Source organism: Dipteris shenzhenensis, chromosome 5 (genome assembly GCF_047967505.1).
Source record: "Dipteris shenzhenensis isolate YYH24624 ecotype China chromosome 5, Dip_SZ_1.0, whole genome shotgun sequence".
NCBI classification, from domain to species: domain Eukaryota; kingdom Viridiplantae; phylum Streptophyta; class Polypodiopsida; order Gleicheniales; family Dipteridaceae; genus Dipteris; species Dipteris shenzhenensis.
This window is the reverse complement of record NC_141600.1, coordinates 35317749-35331910: the sequence shown is the minus strand read 5'-3', so window position 1 is coordinate 35331910 and position 14162 is coordinate 35317749. Positions and strand designations below refer to the sequence as shown.

General features: G+C 43.7%; 1 protein-coding gene across 2 annotated transcripts in view; it reads right to left on the bottom strand.

The window, feature by feature from the left end:
* The window catches only part of PAS1 (FKBP-type peptidyl-prolyl cis-trans isomerase family protein), a 209890-nt gene that overhangs the window by 88746 nt on the left and 106982 nt on the right, over positions 1 to 14162 (bottom strand). For both annotated transcript variants that reach the window (XM_087374838.1, XM_087374839.1), the window contains exon 12: positions 6491 to 6642. In XM_087374838.1, the coding sequence (XP_087230964.1) occupies positions 6491 to 6642 (152 nt within the window). The remainder of the gene's footprint in view (positions 1 to 6490; positions 6643 to 14162) is intronic.

The window sequence follows — 14162 nt, the reverse complement described above, 5'->3', positions numbered from 1 at the left end:
TTGATTATGTATGATCAGACTTAGGATTCAGCACGGGTGATGATGCTCGTTTCAGTAGCTCCACCCTTACTCTGATTTGTATCAGGTTTTCTTTCAGTCTCATAGACCCATCGGTCTTCCGAAGACTCTATTAAAATTTCTTTCTTTCTTTCTTTCTTTCACCACCTACAAGCCGTTTTATATGTATACTGAAACGATAGAAAATCTCACGACAACCTCACCAACTACTCCAAGACTACATCTGACCAAAAAGACAGGGTTCTTGACGATTCTTCATAGACCTTCGCAGTACTCTCGTACTCTTTCAAAATCTTGGAGGAGAATACTAAAGCAACCACAATTGCATGCACCAGTAAACTACCACGAGGGAAAGATTGGCCCAAAAACCAAAGCATCAAAGTTGTCACACAACTGCATATAATCTGCACTATCTGCTTTGGCCAGAATCTCGAAACCAAAATGGCCTCACCCCTACCAGGTTTGTTGTCCTTACGAGACTCCAAGAAAGACTCCGACCAACCTATGGACCCTGACTGAGCAGCTACTCACACTACCTCCTACCAGAGATAGAAGGCGACTCATTGAGCCTCCATGACAAAGAGAAAGAGCTCAAGGCTCTGACCTAGCTTTTTACGTTGATCCCAACCGCCTTGATTGGAAGTTGCCAGAACTGAGAACTGCCTAAACACCAAGTGCCATCCATGTATAGGTCTGCCACTTACCCGGCCAACCAAGAAGCTGGCTCTAGCATGGTCCCATGGGATTGGGCCTTCCAACCACGTCCAGCATGGTCCAATAATGAAGATCCACAATGACAAGTCCTTTAGACCTTAGGATCCAAAACACCTCCCCCATGAAGATTATTCCAACATGACAAAGACATGAAAGTGACTCCAGAGGGGACTTGCAAAGCCATGGAAGAGCTCAAAACAGAAAATGCCTGTCTCAAGAAGACATTGTAGCTATGCAAGCCACCATGCAAGGGAAACATGCTGAGCTAAACCAGTAAATCACCAAGGAAGAAGCGAAAATGTTGGAATGGAAAGACGTCGTTAAAAAAGGCACATCAGCCCCCAAGAAGGAGATCATATCAGATGCCCTAGAGGAGGACAAGAGATGGCACAGCAAGTCCTTAAATGTTCTGGTCAGGGGCCCAGGAGTAGCAGATACCCGTATGGCAGATGTTAAAGCCATGTTCACCAAGATGGGTGTCAACCTTACTTGCTAAGCAGCCTAGAGGGTGGGCAAGGCAGGCACACCGACAAGGCCACTGGTAGTGAGATTCCCGACAATAACGGATAGGTTCACCCTCACGAGCATGAGGGCAACATTGAAGGGAACCAAGACTTTCTTGGATGATGATCTGACCCTCCTACAACAAGGACACCGAAGGGAGGGGATGGACCTCTACTTGAAGTGCCACCACCGTTGTGCCGATACACAAAGCGAGAGATCCCATGGACGAGGAACTACCGCACCCTCATGATTAGCCACACACTACCCAAGATCTATGAATCCGTACCACAGAGATACATTGGCTCACCACACAGAGGCACATACGCAATAGGCCTTAAGACAGGCTAGTTTCTCGAGGCAGCATTCCGCTTTTGACCACATCTTCACCCTACGATCCATCCATTACGAGCCATCATCGAGAAGGCGAGATCAAGATCCAAAAAGTCCACACTTGCCTTGTAAACTTTCAGAAGGCCTCTGACATAGTCCCACAAGCGTGCATGATTAGGAGACTCCTAGAGATGCAGATCCCAGGGACATAATTTGGGTAGTGATGAGCTTATATGAGTCAGACACAAGGAGAGTGCATGGGCTGGAGGCCTATCAGATTGGATTGAGCAAGATCAGAGTGAAGCAAGGATGCCTCCTCTCACCAACATTCTTTGGGCTCTACATTGATGAAATCACTAGGAGGAGACGGATCCTTTCTTTCTAATTGACGATACAACCACCGTTGTACACAGAGGACATAGTCATCATATCCTCTTCAGCAGCAGGCCTACAAAATGCTGAGGTGTTGTCAATGATGATTATAACTATAGCCGATGCAGTTATCCCACACATTTAGGTGGTGGACTTAGGAAGTATGGGACATAGGAGCTACAAGAGCCAAACAATACTCCAAGGATCCAACCTCCAAAATCAATTTGTTCACCATGAGGACGGAGGAGGGAGAAGCCATGCATTACTACCTCACGAGAGTGATTGAGGTTGAGATTAACTGGCAGCAGTTGGTCATAAGGTGGACCCGGTCCAGTTGCCTATGCTTGTGTTGAATATGCTGCCAAAGAGCTCCAAAACCTTTGTGGAAGGCCAAAGCCACTCACTTTTAAAGAGTTGAGGGCTCTGTTGGTATAGGAGGAGGCCAAGGCAAAGATCCACGATAGAGATAGCAGCAAGGACAAAGCCTTTGTTACGCAAGGCAAGAGCAAGGGCTTAGGAAAGAGCAAGCCTAGCAATGGCGAGCCAAACACAAGGAAAGTTGACAAATCTAATGGTAATGAGGACTCTCAGGATATGTGAGGCAAGAAGAGGAAGAAATACTCCTACTGCGACGAGCCTGGACATTATGCAAGGGACTGTACAAAGAAGAAGGCTGATCAAAAGCAGAAATCGTCCAAGAAAGGGTCGGAGGAGTCAAAACCAGTAATGCTAGCATGGTAGCAGAAATAGCATATTTTTTCTACGTGGCTGAGATCACTTATGAAGATCTATGTGAAACTGTCTTAATTTCTGACCTTGAGAGATGGTACAGTGAGCTAGCTCGGAACCCTTTGGAAGGTGGAGGACAGCATTGGTTGCTCAAATTGTTGTGCTGAGAATAAGGCTGACCCCACTTGCATAAAAGAAGTGTCTTTCATGCTTGCATAAAGTGCTCAATAGAAGGTTGATACCACTTGCATGAAGGAAATGTCTTTGGAAGAAATTCCACAATCAGGGTCAGAGGCTGCAAGTGGTGTTACCCTTCCTTGATGCGAGTATAGAGTTAGACATGGAGCCAACCTTTCTCAGCCTTGTTCTCAGCACAAGGACATTTAAGGTTCCAGTCTAGAGTTACACATGGATGTTATGTGTACCTTTAGGAGGTACCTAGCTGTTTTCAAAGCAAGCAGCTAGATGAGTGATTCAAAACTATGTATATCCTTTGTGTATTCATTCAAACTTTAGTAGGTTCTATTGGGCACGTGTCTGCCTTGTTTTTCTTTGGTATTGAGAGAATGGAGGGTAAGAATCTTCCTGGCAAACAGAGAGGAAAGTCTTGGCGCAGAGGCAATCAATGCCAATTACATGACTTCTGTCAAGGACAGTGATAATTGCTTCAAGAAGGAGAATGTTTTTCTGATAAGTGCAGGTGTTTCTGACGCTTCTTCAAGGATCAGTTGCAAGATGTTGGTAGCAGAACAAGGTGAACCTGTTGAAGCCTTTATGGTGGAGATGGGAACATTAACAGAATGCAGTTGCCAGTGGATTAATCAGGTGGGAGCCCATCTGGAGCTTGTGGTCCACAACTTCTAAAGAGATACTTGGTGATGGGGATCTATGTGGATCAGCCAGAGGGATCTCATAGCTCAGGTGTGTTACTTGGTTGAGGATGGTGCCAAAGTGACAACAGTTGAAACAAACCTCAGGACCATGGTGCTTTGATGGAGCCGTGGGCTGTCCTTGGCTTTTGAGGTGGACAGCTGTATGAACATGATGTTGCTTCCAGGATTGCTCGAGAACACTGATGTGTTCCTTATGGAGGAGGGTTGTACCATGGATGATTGGTGCTACATGAATCATACCTGTGTTCCAGGATGACTTACCTTGGTGGAGGTGGATCTGGAGGAACAAGCGCTGCGGATTGAGAACTAAATATCAAGGACGCCAGTTTGTTTCTATCTTCTTCATGGAAGCTTGGAGCATCCGCATTGACGAGTGGATGTAGGTCCACAATGGGTCGGTGAGAGGTGGTGTTGGAATATAGTAGTCACCTCCCCATCTGTGAGCCCCCAAATGATGAGGACATGGGCGAGGATGACCTCTAGTACGACATGGGGTCAGAGGGAAGCCACGTGGGCTGATAAAGAGGAAGCCACAGGGACTGATCTAAGAGAAGAAAGAAAGACATAAATAATATGTGGAATTCAATAATCCTTTTCTGTCCTTGTGCAGCCCCTCAAGTTGTTGTAAGTCTAGCCTATGACTTACACTTCCTCCCTAAATTGCTAAAGAGGTACCTGATTCTACCTCAGAATTTCTTGCTTAATTTGGTGGTTTCTGCCCTAGTTTAGGAGTAATCTAGTCTATGACTAGGAGCTAGTTCTGTTTCAAGCAGGGGGACCTGCAAGGGGGAGAAGTGGGTAGTGGTTTGAGATGGGCGGTTCCTAATAGGCTTGCAGTGGCTCCCCTACATAGGGGGGCGGGCTCTATGACATTTAAGGCACGGGGCCCTGTTTGGAATTGTAATGGTATCTTATAGTCGGATCCATGGAATTTCTTGAAGAGTTACACAAGATGAGATATATCTTTCTTGAAGAGTTACACAAGACGAGACATATCTTTTTATACAGAGACCCATTAGAGCCTAAGGTGCCCTTTTCTTGTAATTAAAAGGTACACATGGGAGAGCAGCATTGAGGACAAGGCTCGGGAGATAGGTGGAGTGTGTAGATAGGGAGGAGCGGCAGTTCTATACAGATCATCTCTCACTGGGACGATCTCCATCAAGACTCATGACACACATTCTAGATATCTGTGGATTCGGATCCAATGCCGCTCTCAACAGGACTTCCTCATTGCAATATGCTACTTCCCCCCGCGACCTCACAATTTGCTAGAGACCTACGTGAGGAGGCTAAGACTTCACCATGCACAGCCCTAAAGATAGAGTCATCGCAAAAATCTAAAACGATACCTGACACCTGCCCATCCTCGTGTTGAAGTCCCCAACAAGGAGGACTTCCCTGTGTCTTGAGAAATCCATGATGTCCGGGTAACTGCTATATGTTGATTTAGATGAGGCAGGGATGTCCCAAGTTTTCACAAATAGGCAAGCCCCAATCACATCTTGTGGACGTCCATTCTTTGACATGGGCAAGATACCTGATCTTGTCAAGGGTTTTCCATTCTCCACGTGATATATCTATGCATTGAGTTTCTTCTCTCGTGTGTCTCTTTTATACGTGATAGAAGTCTATTGCACGGAATGAAAAAACACAAAACAGTCCGGAACAGACTGGAATCTAGAGCCATAAATGCACAACAGTCCAGCACTGTTAATGCACAGTTTTGAGCCATCCAATATGCATACTGTTGCAAATAGCAGCGGACAGCAAGCAATAGCAACTAAATCTCAGTTTCTATCAAGACATGGGGTTTGATACACGGTATGAGTCGAGCTTCTTATGCACCTGGTTCAGCCAGGAATGACAGATGATATCTAATAACCACATTGTCTTTACATGTGTGACATTGAAACACATCACCCTTTTGGTCACCTGACCTGGTTCCCCAACTCATCCCAAGTAAATCTTCAAGAGCATTTTCATCTACATGCTTGTAAGACCACATAGTTTTTGTTCTATGCATATGTATATTCTGAAATAAAGAAGCAAAAATGTACAGAGGCATAAACCAAGATAACCTTGCCCATTTGGATCCAAATGCAAACTTCAAGGCCATGCCCACATCCTTTTCAATCTTGTCACAGAGCTAATGTGCAGGGATCTGTGGGAGCAGACCAGGCAGCTTATGTGGCTGTAACAGAGCCTGGCATAGGCTGGAATGAGGCCCAGGAGAAGGGACCAGAAGAGGCCTAGGTCAGGGCCTTGAATAGGAAGCAGACTGCTGCAGCAGGGTAGCTGGCAGAGCAAAAGCAGATACGAGACTGTAGCAGACATGAACAGTCTGCAATGGCAAGTCAGCAGTACTCCATCAAGCAGGCAGAGGCATGTCACATGGCGGTCCAGTCCGCAGACAGCTGGAGCTGGTTGGCCATTAACTGTGCAACCAGGTCAGTCCAGTCTGTAGGTCTCTGTTGGCGCTATTCTGGGTCGGCCAGATCTGAAGGGCATTTTCCTTTATAAAACGGCCCTGCCCCCTTTGTTGAGGTCAAATTACTGCACCCTTGACCAATATACCTGAGACCTATAATCTATTTGGGATGACAATTGAAGCTCTTCTGCCTATGAAAATAATTAATTTCTACAGAGAACTTATTGTTGGTTTTAGTTGCAAATGAGACTCATAATGATAAGTTTCAAATGCTCAGCATTCTTAAATCATTACCTGTCAGACTTCATGTCTCTTGAAATCTGATGCACACAAAATTACCTTGCCCCGATAGTCATATTTCATCTATATTTTGGACTAATTTCCCATACTTATCAAAAACTTGCCAGCTTAGTCCAGAAGGAACACATCTAAAGCATATCTACATAAGTTGAAGCTCAATGTAAGGGCATCAATGAACGACATAAGCTGAGAAGCTTACAAGACCTTCACCGGATCCAAATACTACAGGTGTACCCCCATCCTCCTCACTTCGTGAATCATAGAACACCTTCCTTTCAGGACCTGGAAGAAATCCTTTGTAATGGATACGGAGTACACTGTCTTGAAGTGGGCAGTCCACCGGAAACTCTCCTGTCATATTCACAGTACGATTAATTTTCTTCAGATCTAGATCCACACTTCTTGTTGCATCAACGTAACCAAAAGGCAGAGCTATCCCATGTTCTAAATTAGAAGATTGGGTGCATTAAAAACTTACAAAGCTGTAAAGTATTTAGTAAGCTAAATTAAAGACTGCATTATATATGGCAAGGTGAATTCAAGAACAAACTCATACTCATAATGCTACTCTCACAAGTCACCAAGAAGGTTAAAACTAAGTCATTCAAATATGCATAGCAGGAATAGCTACAATGGCATCCCACCCAATGGGAGTTAGACCATAATACAAACATTTGTTCTTACATAAGCACACATATCCCTAGCAGGGTGAAATAAATCCAATAAAACTTTACTGCATCATATACTCTTCTCTCTGGAACCAGGTCAATGCATCTAGAGCATTTTCAACATTTTGATCTTTTTTCACATTCAGGACCCATGTATACTTTTTCAATCCCATTTTCATCATCAAATGCACGCACTTTGAAAACCTAAAAACCATTTGGGTTGGGCTGAAACACAAGATGGTCGAGGCCATCTACACTGAGTTGCCCTCCACACACATGCACACGTAGGATAAATGCACACACATGCTTTTTTTTTTGTGGTTGAAATCTCTTTGGCATTATATTATAGAGACACTATCCCAAAAAAAGGAAAGCCCCTAAATACATCAAGAGAAGATTTCAATATATGACAAGTATACATCATAGTCTATATATTGAGTCTGCAGACAATCATAAAAGGATTGCTGCAAAGAGTGCCTCAAAAAGGAGAAAAGTGAAAAAGTTAGGTCACCAAAGACTATGATTTCTGTCCTTCCATAGAGTCCAGAGAGCCCGATAGCAAACCCAGCTGAAAAATAAATCAAACTCCCGTCTAGATGGGTGAATCCCAAAAATCCATAAAGATTTTCCAAAAGTAGCATTCAGAAATCTAGTTCTCAAATACCGTCCAAGGAAACCCAGAAAATCACGGATGTGGGAGCATTGCTAAAGTAGATGAGGCACTGATTCCCGCGGAGCAAAACATCTGTGACAAACAGCTGGAGCTATATGTCTCCGTACCAAAATTTGCCCACAAGGAAGAATCCCTAGGAGACTCTCCACGAGAAAACTTGTTGTCGAAGAGGAATATTTGGATGCCAAATCCCTCGTAGTTGCTTTCGCCACCACTTTGCAGGACGATTCATTTGCCAAAGATTATTCGCCCTCTGTGAAACCCAAGGCAAGGGCAAAAGGAATTTATACAAGGAAGAGACAGTAATGTGGGACAGCCGCAAAGAACGGCATGTCGACCCTAGCATGTGAAGAGTCCAATCCTGAAGCCCTCTAGTGGGTGTACTGGCTGAAAATGCTGAAGCAGATGAGTAATAGTATGCCATAAAGGACTATAATGCATACCAAGATTATATTTTGCAGCAGCCATTGGGAAAGAACGAAGGGTTCCATCATCATGTATGGCATCTACAATCGAGATGATCCCTTTCAAACTTAGGAAATATGAACGTCGAGGCTCCTGCAAAGCCAACGGAAGGGTAAAAACCCTTGACCGATGTATGCTCTTGGCTCGTAGAGAATTGCCTTGCAATGATCCCTACCATGCCATTCCAAGTGCGAGAGTATATGTTTCCAGTCCATCAACATGTGGGATACTAGTGGACAACCTTTGATCTTACCATCAATACAACCAAGAAGGAAATCCCAGTGAGTGGGCCGCCAGTATCCAAAGGCAGGAGTGGTGAGACATGAAATTAAATGGCGCATCATGGCAGCCCAAGGCTGAGGACACTATGAATGCCTGTGATGGAAATGCTAATATTGGCTAAAACAAATGCATACTACTGGAAGTGCTGCAACTACTACAAAATGCCCAATGAACCCTACACTTTGCAAACCCTAACTAGGGGGGTGAGGAGGTGTGAGGATGAAGCGTCTTGGTGGCTTCTCATAGAAGCTAAAGGTTCGGCCCCTTCCTATGTGGCACATCAAAATGCATCAACACATGCATAAGATATCATACCATAATCTGATTGGGTGCCTGGCATGATGAGTGCAATAGCTGTGTGACATGAGTTAGACCATGATGCAGTGTCATGTGGTACTCATCTGCTCCATCCATAGTGGATGTATGTGGGGGTATGCCACATCATATGACCCCTTAAAAATCTCTAACCAGTGTTCATGCCATAACCTAGGACCTAGATTAACTACCACTCTTTTGACCTTAAATCATCCCAGCTACAAACCACCCCGAGTGTGATTTAATGAACTAACTCCATAGTTGCTCACTATCTTTTCAAACACTTTCCCTTGATGAACAATAGTTAGGGCTTTACACCTACCAGCTTGGAAAAGTCCTATTGCTTAATCCTAGTAAGAGGTTCAATTAGGATATGTACCACCGGATATTCTGTCGGACGGTAGATAAGCTCAATTTCATTACTCACAATCTTTGTCAAGTATAAAGTAAGGTTCCACCTCAATGTATTTTGTTCTAGCATGACATACATAATCCATGGCTAGTTTAATAGAGCTCTAGCTATTGGTATATATATAGGTGTTGGATCTTTTTAATAAGGTCCAATATTATTCAAGATCCTTCTTAACCAAATAGCGTCACAGAGTGCATTTGTGGATGGTCTATGCTCAGCTTCTCGAGGGATTTAGCAATAGTACTTTGTTTTTACTCCATGATTTCAAGCCACATCCAATCTTCATGCAATATCCAGATGTACATCTTTCATCTCGATATCTTGCCCAATCACTATCAGTAAAGCTTGACAATTGTAGATCATTGCTTCTTCTATGTTCCATAAGTCAAGGCTCCCACAACATACCTAAGAATTCTCTTGGCTGCCTTCCAATGGCTGATCCAAATTCTCTTGGCTGCCTTCCAATGGCTTTCTTTTGGATCAGCCATATATTTGGATACTGCACTAACTAGGTGCCTGTATTACGTACCATCTACTCCAAGACTATCCTAATCCTTCAATAATTTCTCACCTGGATTCATTGGTGTATTAATCGTCTTACAATTCTCCATTTCTAAATCGTTTGAGGATTTCGTTTACATACTCAGTTTGGCATACAACGTTTTATCTTGGTCACTCCAAACTTCAATTCCCAAACAATAATGCATAAAGCCAAGGTCATTCATGTCAAAGGCTTTATTCAATCCTCTTTGGCTTGTTTCATCAGTTACTCATTATTACTGTGATGAATGTGGGAGATGAACAAACAAGCAGGAGGCAGGAAGCAAGAGAGCTGGAGAGCAAAACATAGGATATGCAATGGATAAGATGAGATACAAACAAGAAGAGTGGAGGTGGTTTTGTCTAAGTGACAAAACCACACTAACCCACTAACTGTGGTTAGGAAAAAAAACCTCTAGTGAGGAAAAAGTGCCCCTAACTCACTGATCGATTACATTGTTCACTGCCTAGAATATGGCAATAATTCTAACACCCCCCCTGCCGTGCCAATGTGATGATGTACAAGGAAGTGATAATCACCAAAAGGAGATAAGTTCAAGACACTGCGAAATGCCTCAAACTACTCATGTGGAAGTGCTTTGGTGAAGGTGTCTGTGACTTTGTCAAGTGTTGACACATAGATTATATTGATCTCCCCCGCATGCAACTTCTCTCTAACATAATGATAATGAACCTCAATGTGCTTCGTGCGAGCATGAAACATAGGATTCTTTGCCACTGCTACTCTGACTATCAATGAGAATCGGAGAAGGACCCTCCAATGAGAGATGAAGATCAACAAACAAACGACACAGCCAAACACATTCAACTGTCATTGTGAAAGCTGCCTTGTACTCAGCTTCACATGAGGAAGTAGCCACAGTAGATTGTTTCTTGCTAATCCAAGAAATGCAAGCTTTGCTCAAAAAGAAACAATTACCACTGGTAGGACTGCTAGTGTCATAGTCTCCAGCCCAATCTGAGTCACTGTAAGCATGCATCTGCAAGTCACTTCCCCTGGGAAACGTCAAGCCATAAGACTTTGTGCCTTGCAAGTAACGAAAGATGTATTTATCAGCCTGCCAATGTGTTGTCTTTGGGCTGTGCATATACCTGCTCACCTAAGATACTGCATATTGTATATCGGGCCGTGTATTGCACAAATAAATGAGGCATCCAACAGCATGGCTATAAAGTGTGGCATCCACTGATTCACCTGCATCATACATAGTAAGCTTCAGCCCTGGCCCCATGGGAGTGGCTGTAGGCTTACAATCTTACATGTTGAATCTATCCAAGAGCTTTTGCACATACTTGGATTGAGACATAACGATGCCACGCTTGTCTTGTATGAGCTAGATCCCCAAATAAAAATTTATCATACAAAAATCTGTGATGTCAAATTCAGCTTTCAATTCAGCCTTGGAATCTGCAATTATTTCCTCATCTGACCCTGTCAGCAACATGTCATCTACATAAAGAATGATGACTAAAATAACCCCCCCATCCTTCTTGATGTAGAAGGTGCTAACAGTTGGACTGTTATGCAGCCCCTTGTTGGCCAGGAAGACATCAATCTTAGCATACCATGCACGTGGGGCCTGTTTCAGCCAATATAAAGCTTTATTCAGCTTGCAAACTTAATGTGCATTGCCCGAAAGTTCAAAGCCAAGAGATTGTTTGACATAAACCTCTTCCTGCAAGTCCCCATTAAGGAAACCTGTTTTTATGTCCAACTGATGAACATTCCAAACAAAAGTTGCAGCCATTGAAATAATTGATCTGATAGTTGTCTTCCAAGATGTAGGAGCAAAAGTCTCCTCATAATCTATGCCCTTTTTATGAGCATATCCTTTGGCAACCAGCCGTGCCTTGTACCTATCAATGGACCCATCTGGCTTCCTTTTCACTTTGAAAACCCATTTGGTACCGATGGCAAATCCACAACATACCAAGTCTGATTTTTCTCAATGGACTGCAATTCATTGTGCATGCCCCTCTGTGTGCCTTGCTACACTACGAGTCCTACCAGGCAAAGCATGGCAACAGTGGGGGTGTTTACTGCAAGTGCAAGATCGGATCTTTTCTCGTAAACGTCGAGCTGAAAAAGACCCCGATACTAAGTGCCAGACAACATCAAAGCATTATCATTTTCTTTGTCTCGAACTGCACACTTGGCATCTTCAAAGATGACCTGAAACCCTCCTTGATTGAGCGAGGACACTGAAAGTAAATTCTTCTTGATACCAGGCACATAAAGAACATCATAAATTCTGAAATCTGTGCCATCCGTGGAGGTAAGTACAATGTCACCCACTCCACACACTGAATAAGAAGAATTATTTGCACAAGTCACCTTCTTTCCAGCAGGTGGTGCATGCAGAGATACAAAAACACTCTTCCTGGAAGTGATGTGCTTGGATGCACCACTATCAAAATATCATGTGTTCACTGTCTCATTGACAATGAAAGTGCATGCATCCTTCGAAGGGTCATAGCTGCAAGTCAGGAAAGCATAAGAGTCATCCTCAAGAGTGTATGTAGTATCCGGACCAGCCACTTGAAAATCTGAAAATCTGAAATGCAAGACAAAAAGGCATAATCCTCTTCCACAAAATTGGCTGTAACATCAGCTCCATGCATCTGAGACAGCCATACCCGAATCCCTTTTCTATTCCTTTGCTATTCTCTTCTTGCATTCACCAATGTAGTGACTCAGCTTCTTGCAGTAGTGACAAATACCCTTCTTCTTTGCCTTCTCTGCATCACCTTTTTCCTTGTGAGAGGGCTGTCCGGAATCAGCTTTATGCTGATGTGTAGGCTGATTTGCATGCTGCTCTTGTTGCTGCCCTTTCCCTTTGGGCCTGAATTTTGAAAGCATGGCATGCTCACCAGCTGTGCGGCCATGTTTTTCCAAGTTTGCTCCTCCTGCACAACAAAAGTCCTACCAACTCGTGAAAAGAGAGAGGATTGCCACCACCCCTCAATGACAAATTCAGCGAGGTATGAAAACCGAGATACGACTTAGGAAGAGAATTCAGAGCGGTGGTAATCATCTCTAAATCATGAATGAATTCAGCAATTGTTCCCTCAAATCCTAAAGCTTGGCGAGATGATCATTCATTGAGTCACCCTCATCCATATCTGTGTGAGATAGCTCTCTCTTCAGGAAAGGACCCTGGCATCATTTTTGGTTGCAAACATGCTCTCCAAAATATCCCAAGCTGCCTTTAAGGTCTTACATAACCGAATGTGCGGAATGATAAACCTTTTGACAGAAAGGGATATAGCTGAAAGTGCTAGTGCATCACGTGAATTTCACCTTTTCTGATCCTGTGTAGGAGCCACCGCTGCAGCAGCTCCTACACCTACCACTTGTCCTGTACCTTGTGCTTGTCCTCTACCCCTTCATCCACCTTGTTGAGGAGGAGTGGCACGTGCAATCACATTCTCTAGGCAGTGGAGAAAAGTAAAGACAAAGCACTCAAAGTCAATAGCAAGGAGGAAGCAACTATGCTGGTTGAAGATAATCTCCTCAAAGATCAAGATTGGGCCTTCTGATGAACATATGCTCTTCATGAGCAGTCGGGTATCATGTTCTTTGTGAACAGTTCTTCATTTTTAGCTCTTTGTGAGCTACTACTTCTCTGTGAACATTATCACTGAGACGCTCTTGTTATGAGCGCATGATTCTATTGTGATTGCTCTTTGTGAGCATTAGTAGATTCAGTATTATGATTTTATGCTTCTCCCCATTTCGCTCGAGGGAGGGCTTGTAGCAAGTTTTTGATTACAAGGTCGTACTTATGAGGAGCTAATCAGCTTGAAGTTTGATGGAGGGGTCAAAATATACGTGCCATGTGGCAGGCTTGCATGCGATGTTCTACGTAGTTCCTTTGAGGTGAGCTTTGGTCACCATGAGAGGCTTTCTTTCCCGGTCGGCTCGCGATATCTTGCCTCTCCCATGAGAGTTGGTTAATGACTCTTGGTAGTGGTGATTCAACAGGTTGGAGGCTACTCGTGCAAGTCTCTGGTTGGTACGTTGTTGCTGGCGAGCATGATATGGTGGCGATTCAACAGGCTAGAGGCTACTCGTGGAGGTCTCTGGTTCGTACGTTGTTGTTGGCAACGATGAGATGGTGGTTCTCTCTAGCTTCTAGGTCATTGTCTGTGTGTGTGGGAGTTGGTCTTTTTTGTAGAGTCTTTATGACAGAGACTGTGGCTGGTTGTCACCCATAACAGAGTCTTTTCAATAAGCCTTTGTGACTTAGCATATTTTCTTGTAAGCTATGACAAACCCGGTAGGGGTGAGTAGCATTATCTTGCAATATGAAGTCTTTTGTAGCTTGTCTCTGAATCCTTGTCTGTCATTTTATGTGAGACTATTGTCATTTCATGTAGAGATTTCTAGCTGAATGTTATATCCAACATATGGTATCAGAGCAGGTCGCTTTCTGAGAATCTAGGAGAATTCATGAGAGGCAGTGTGGTTCATACATGTCTAAGGGAGCAGTCA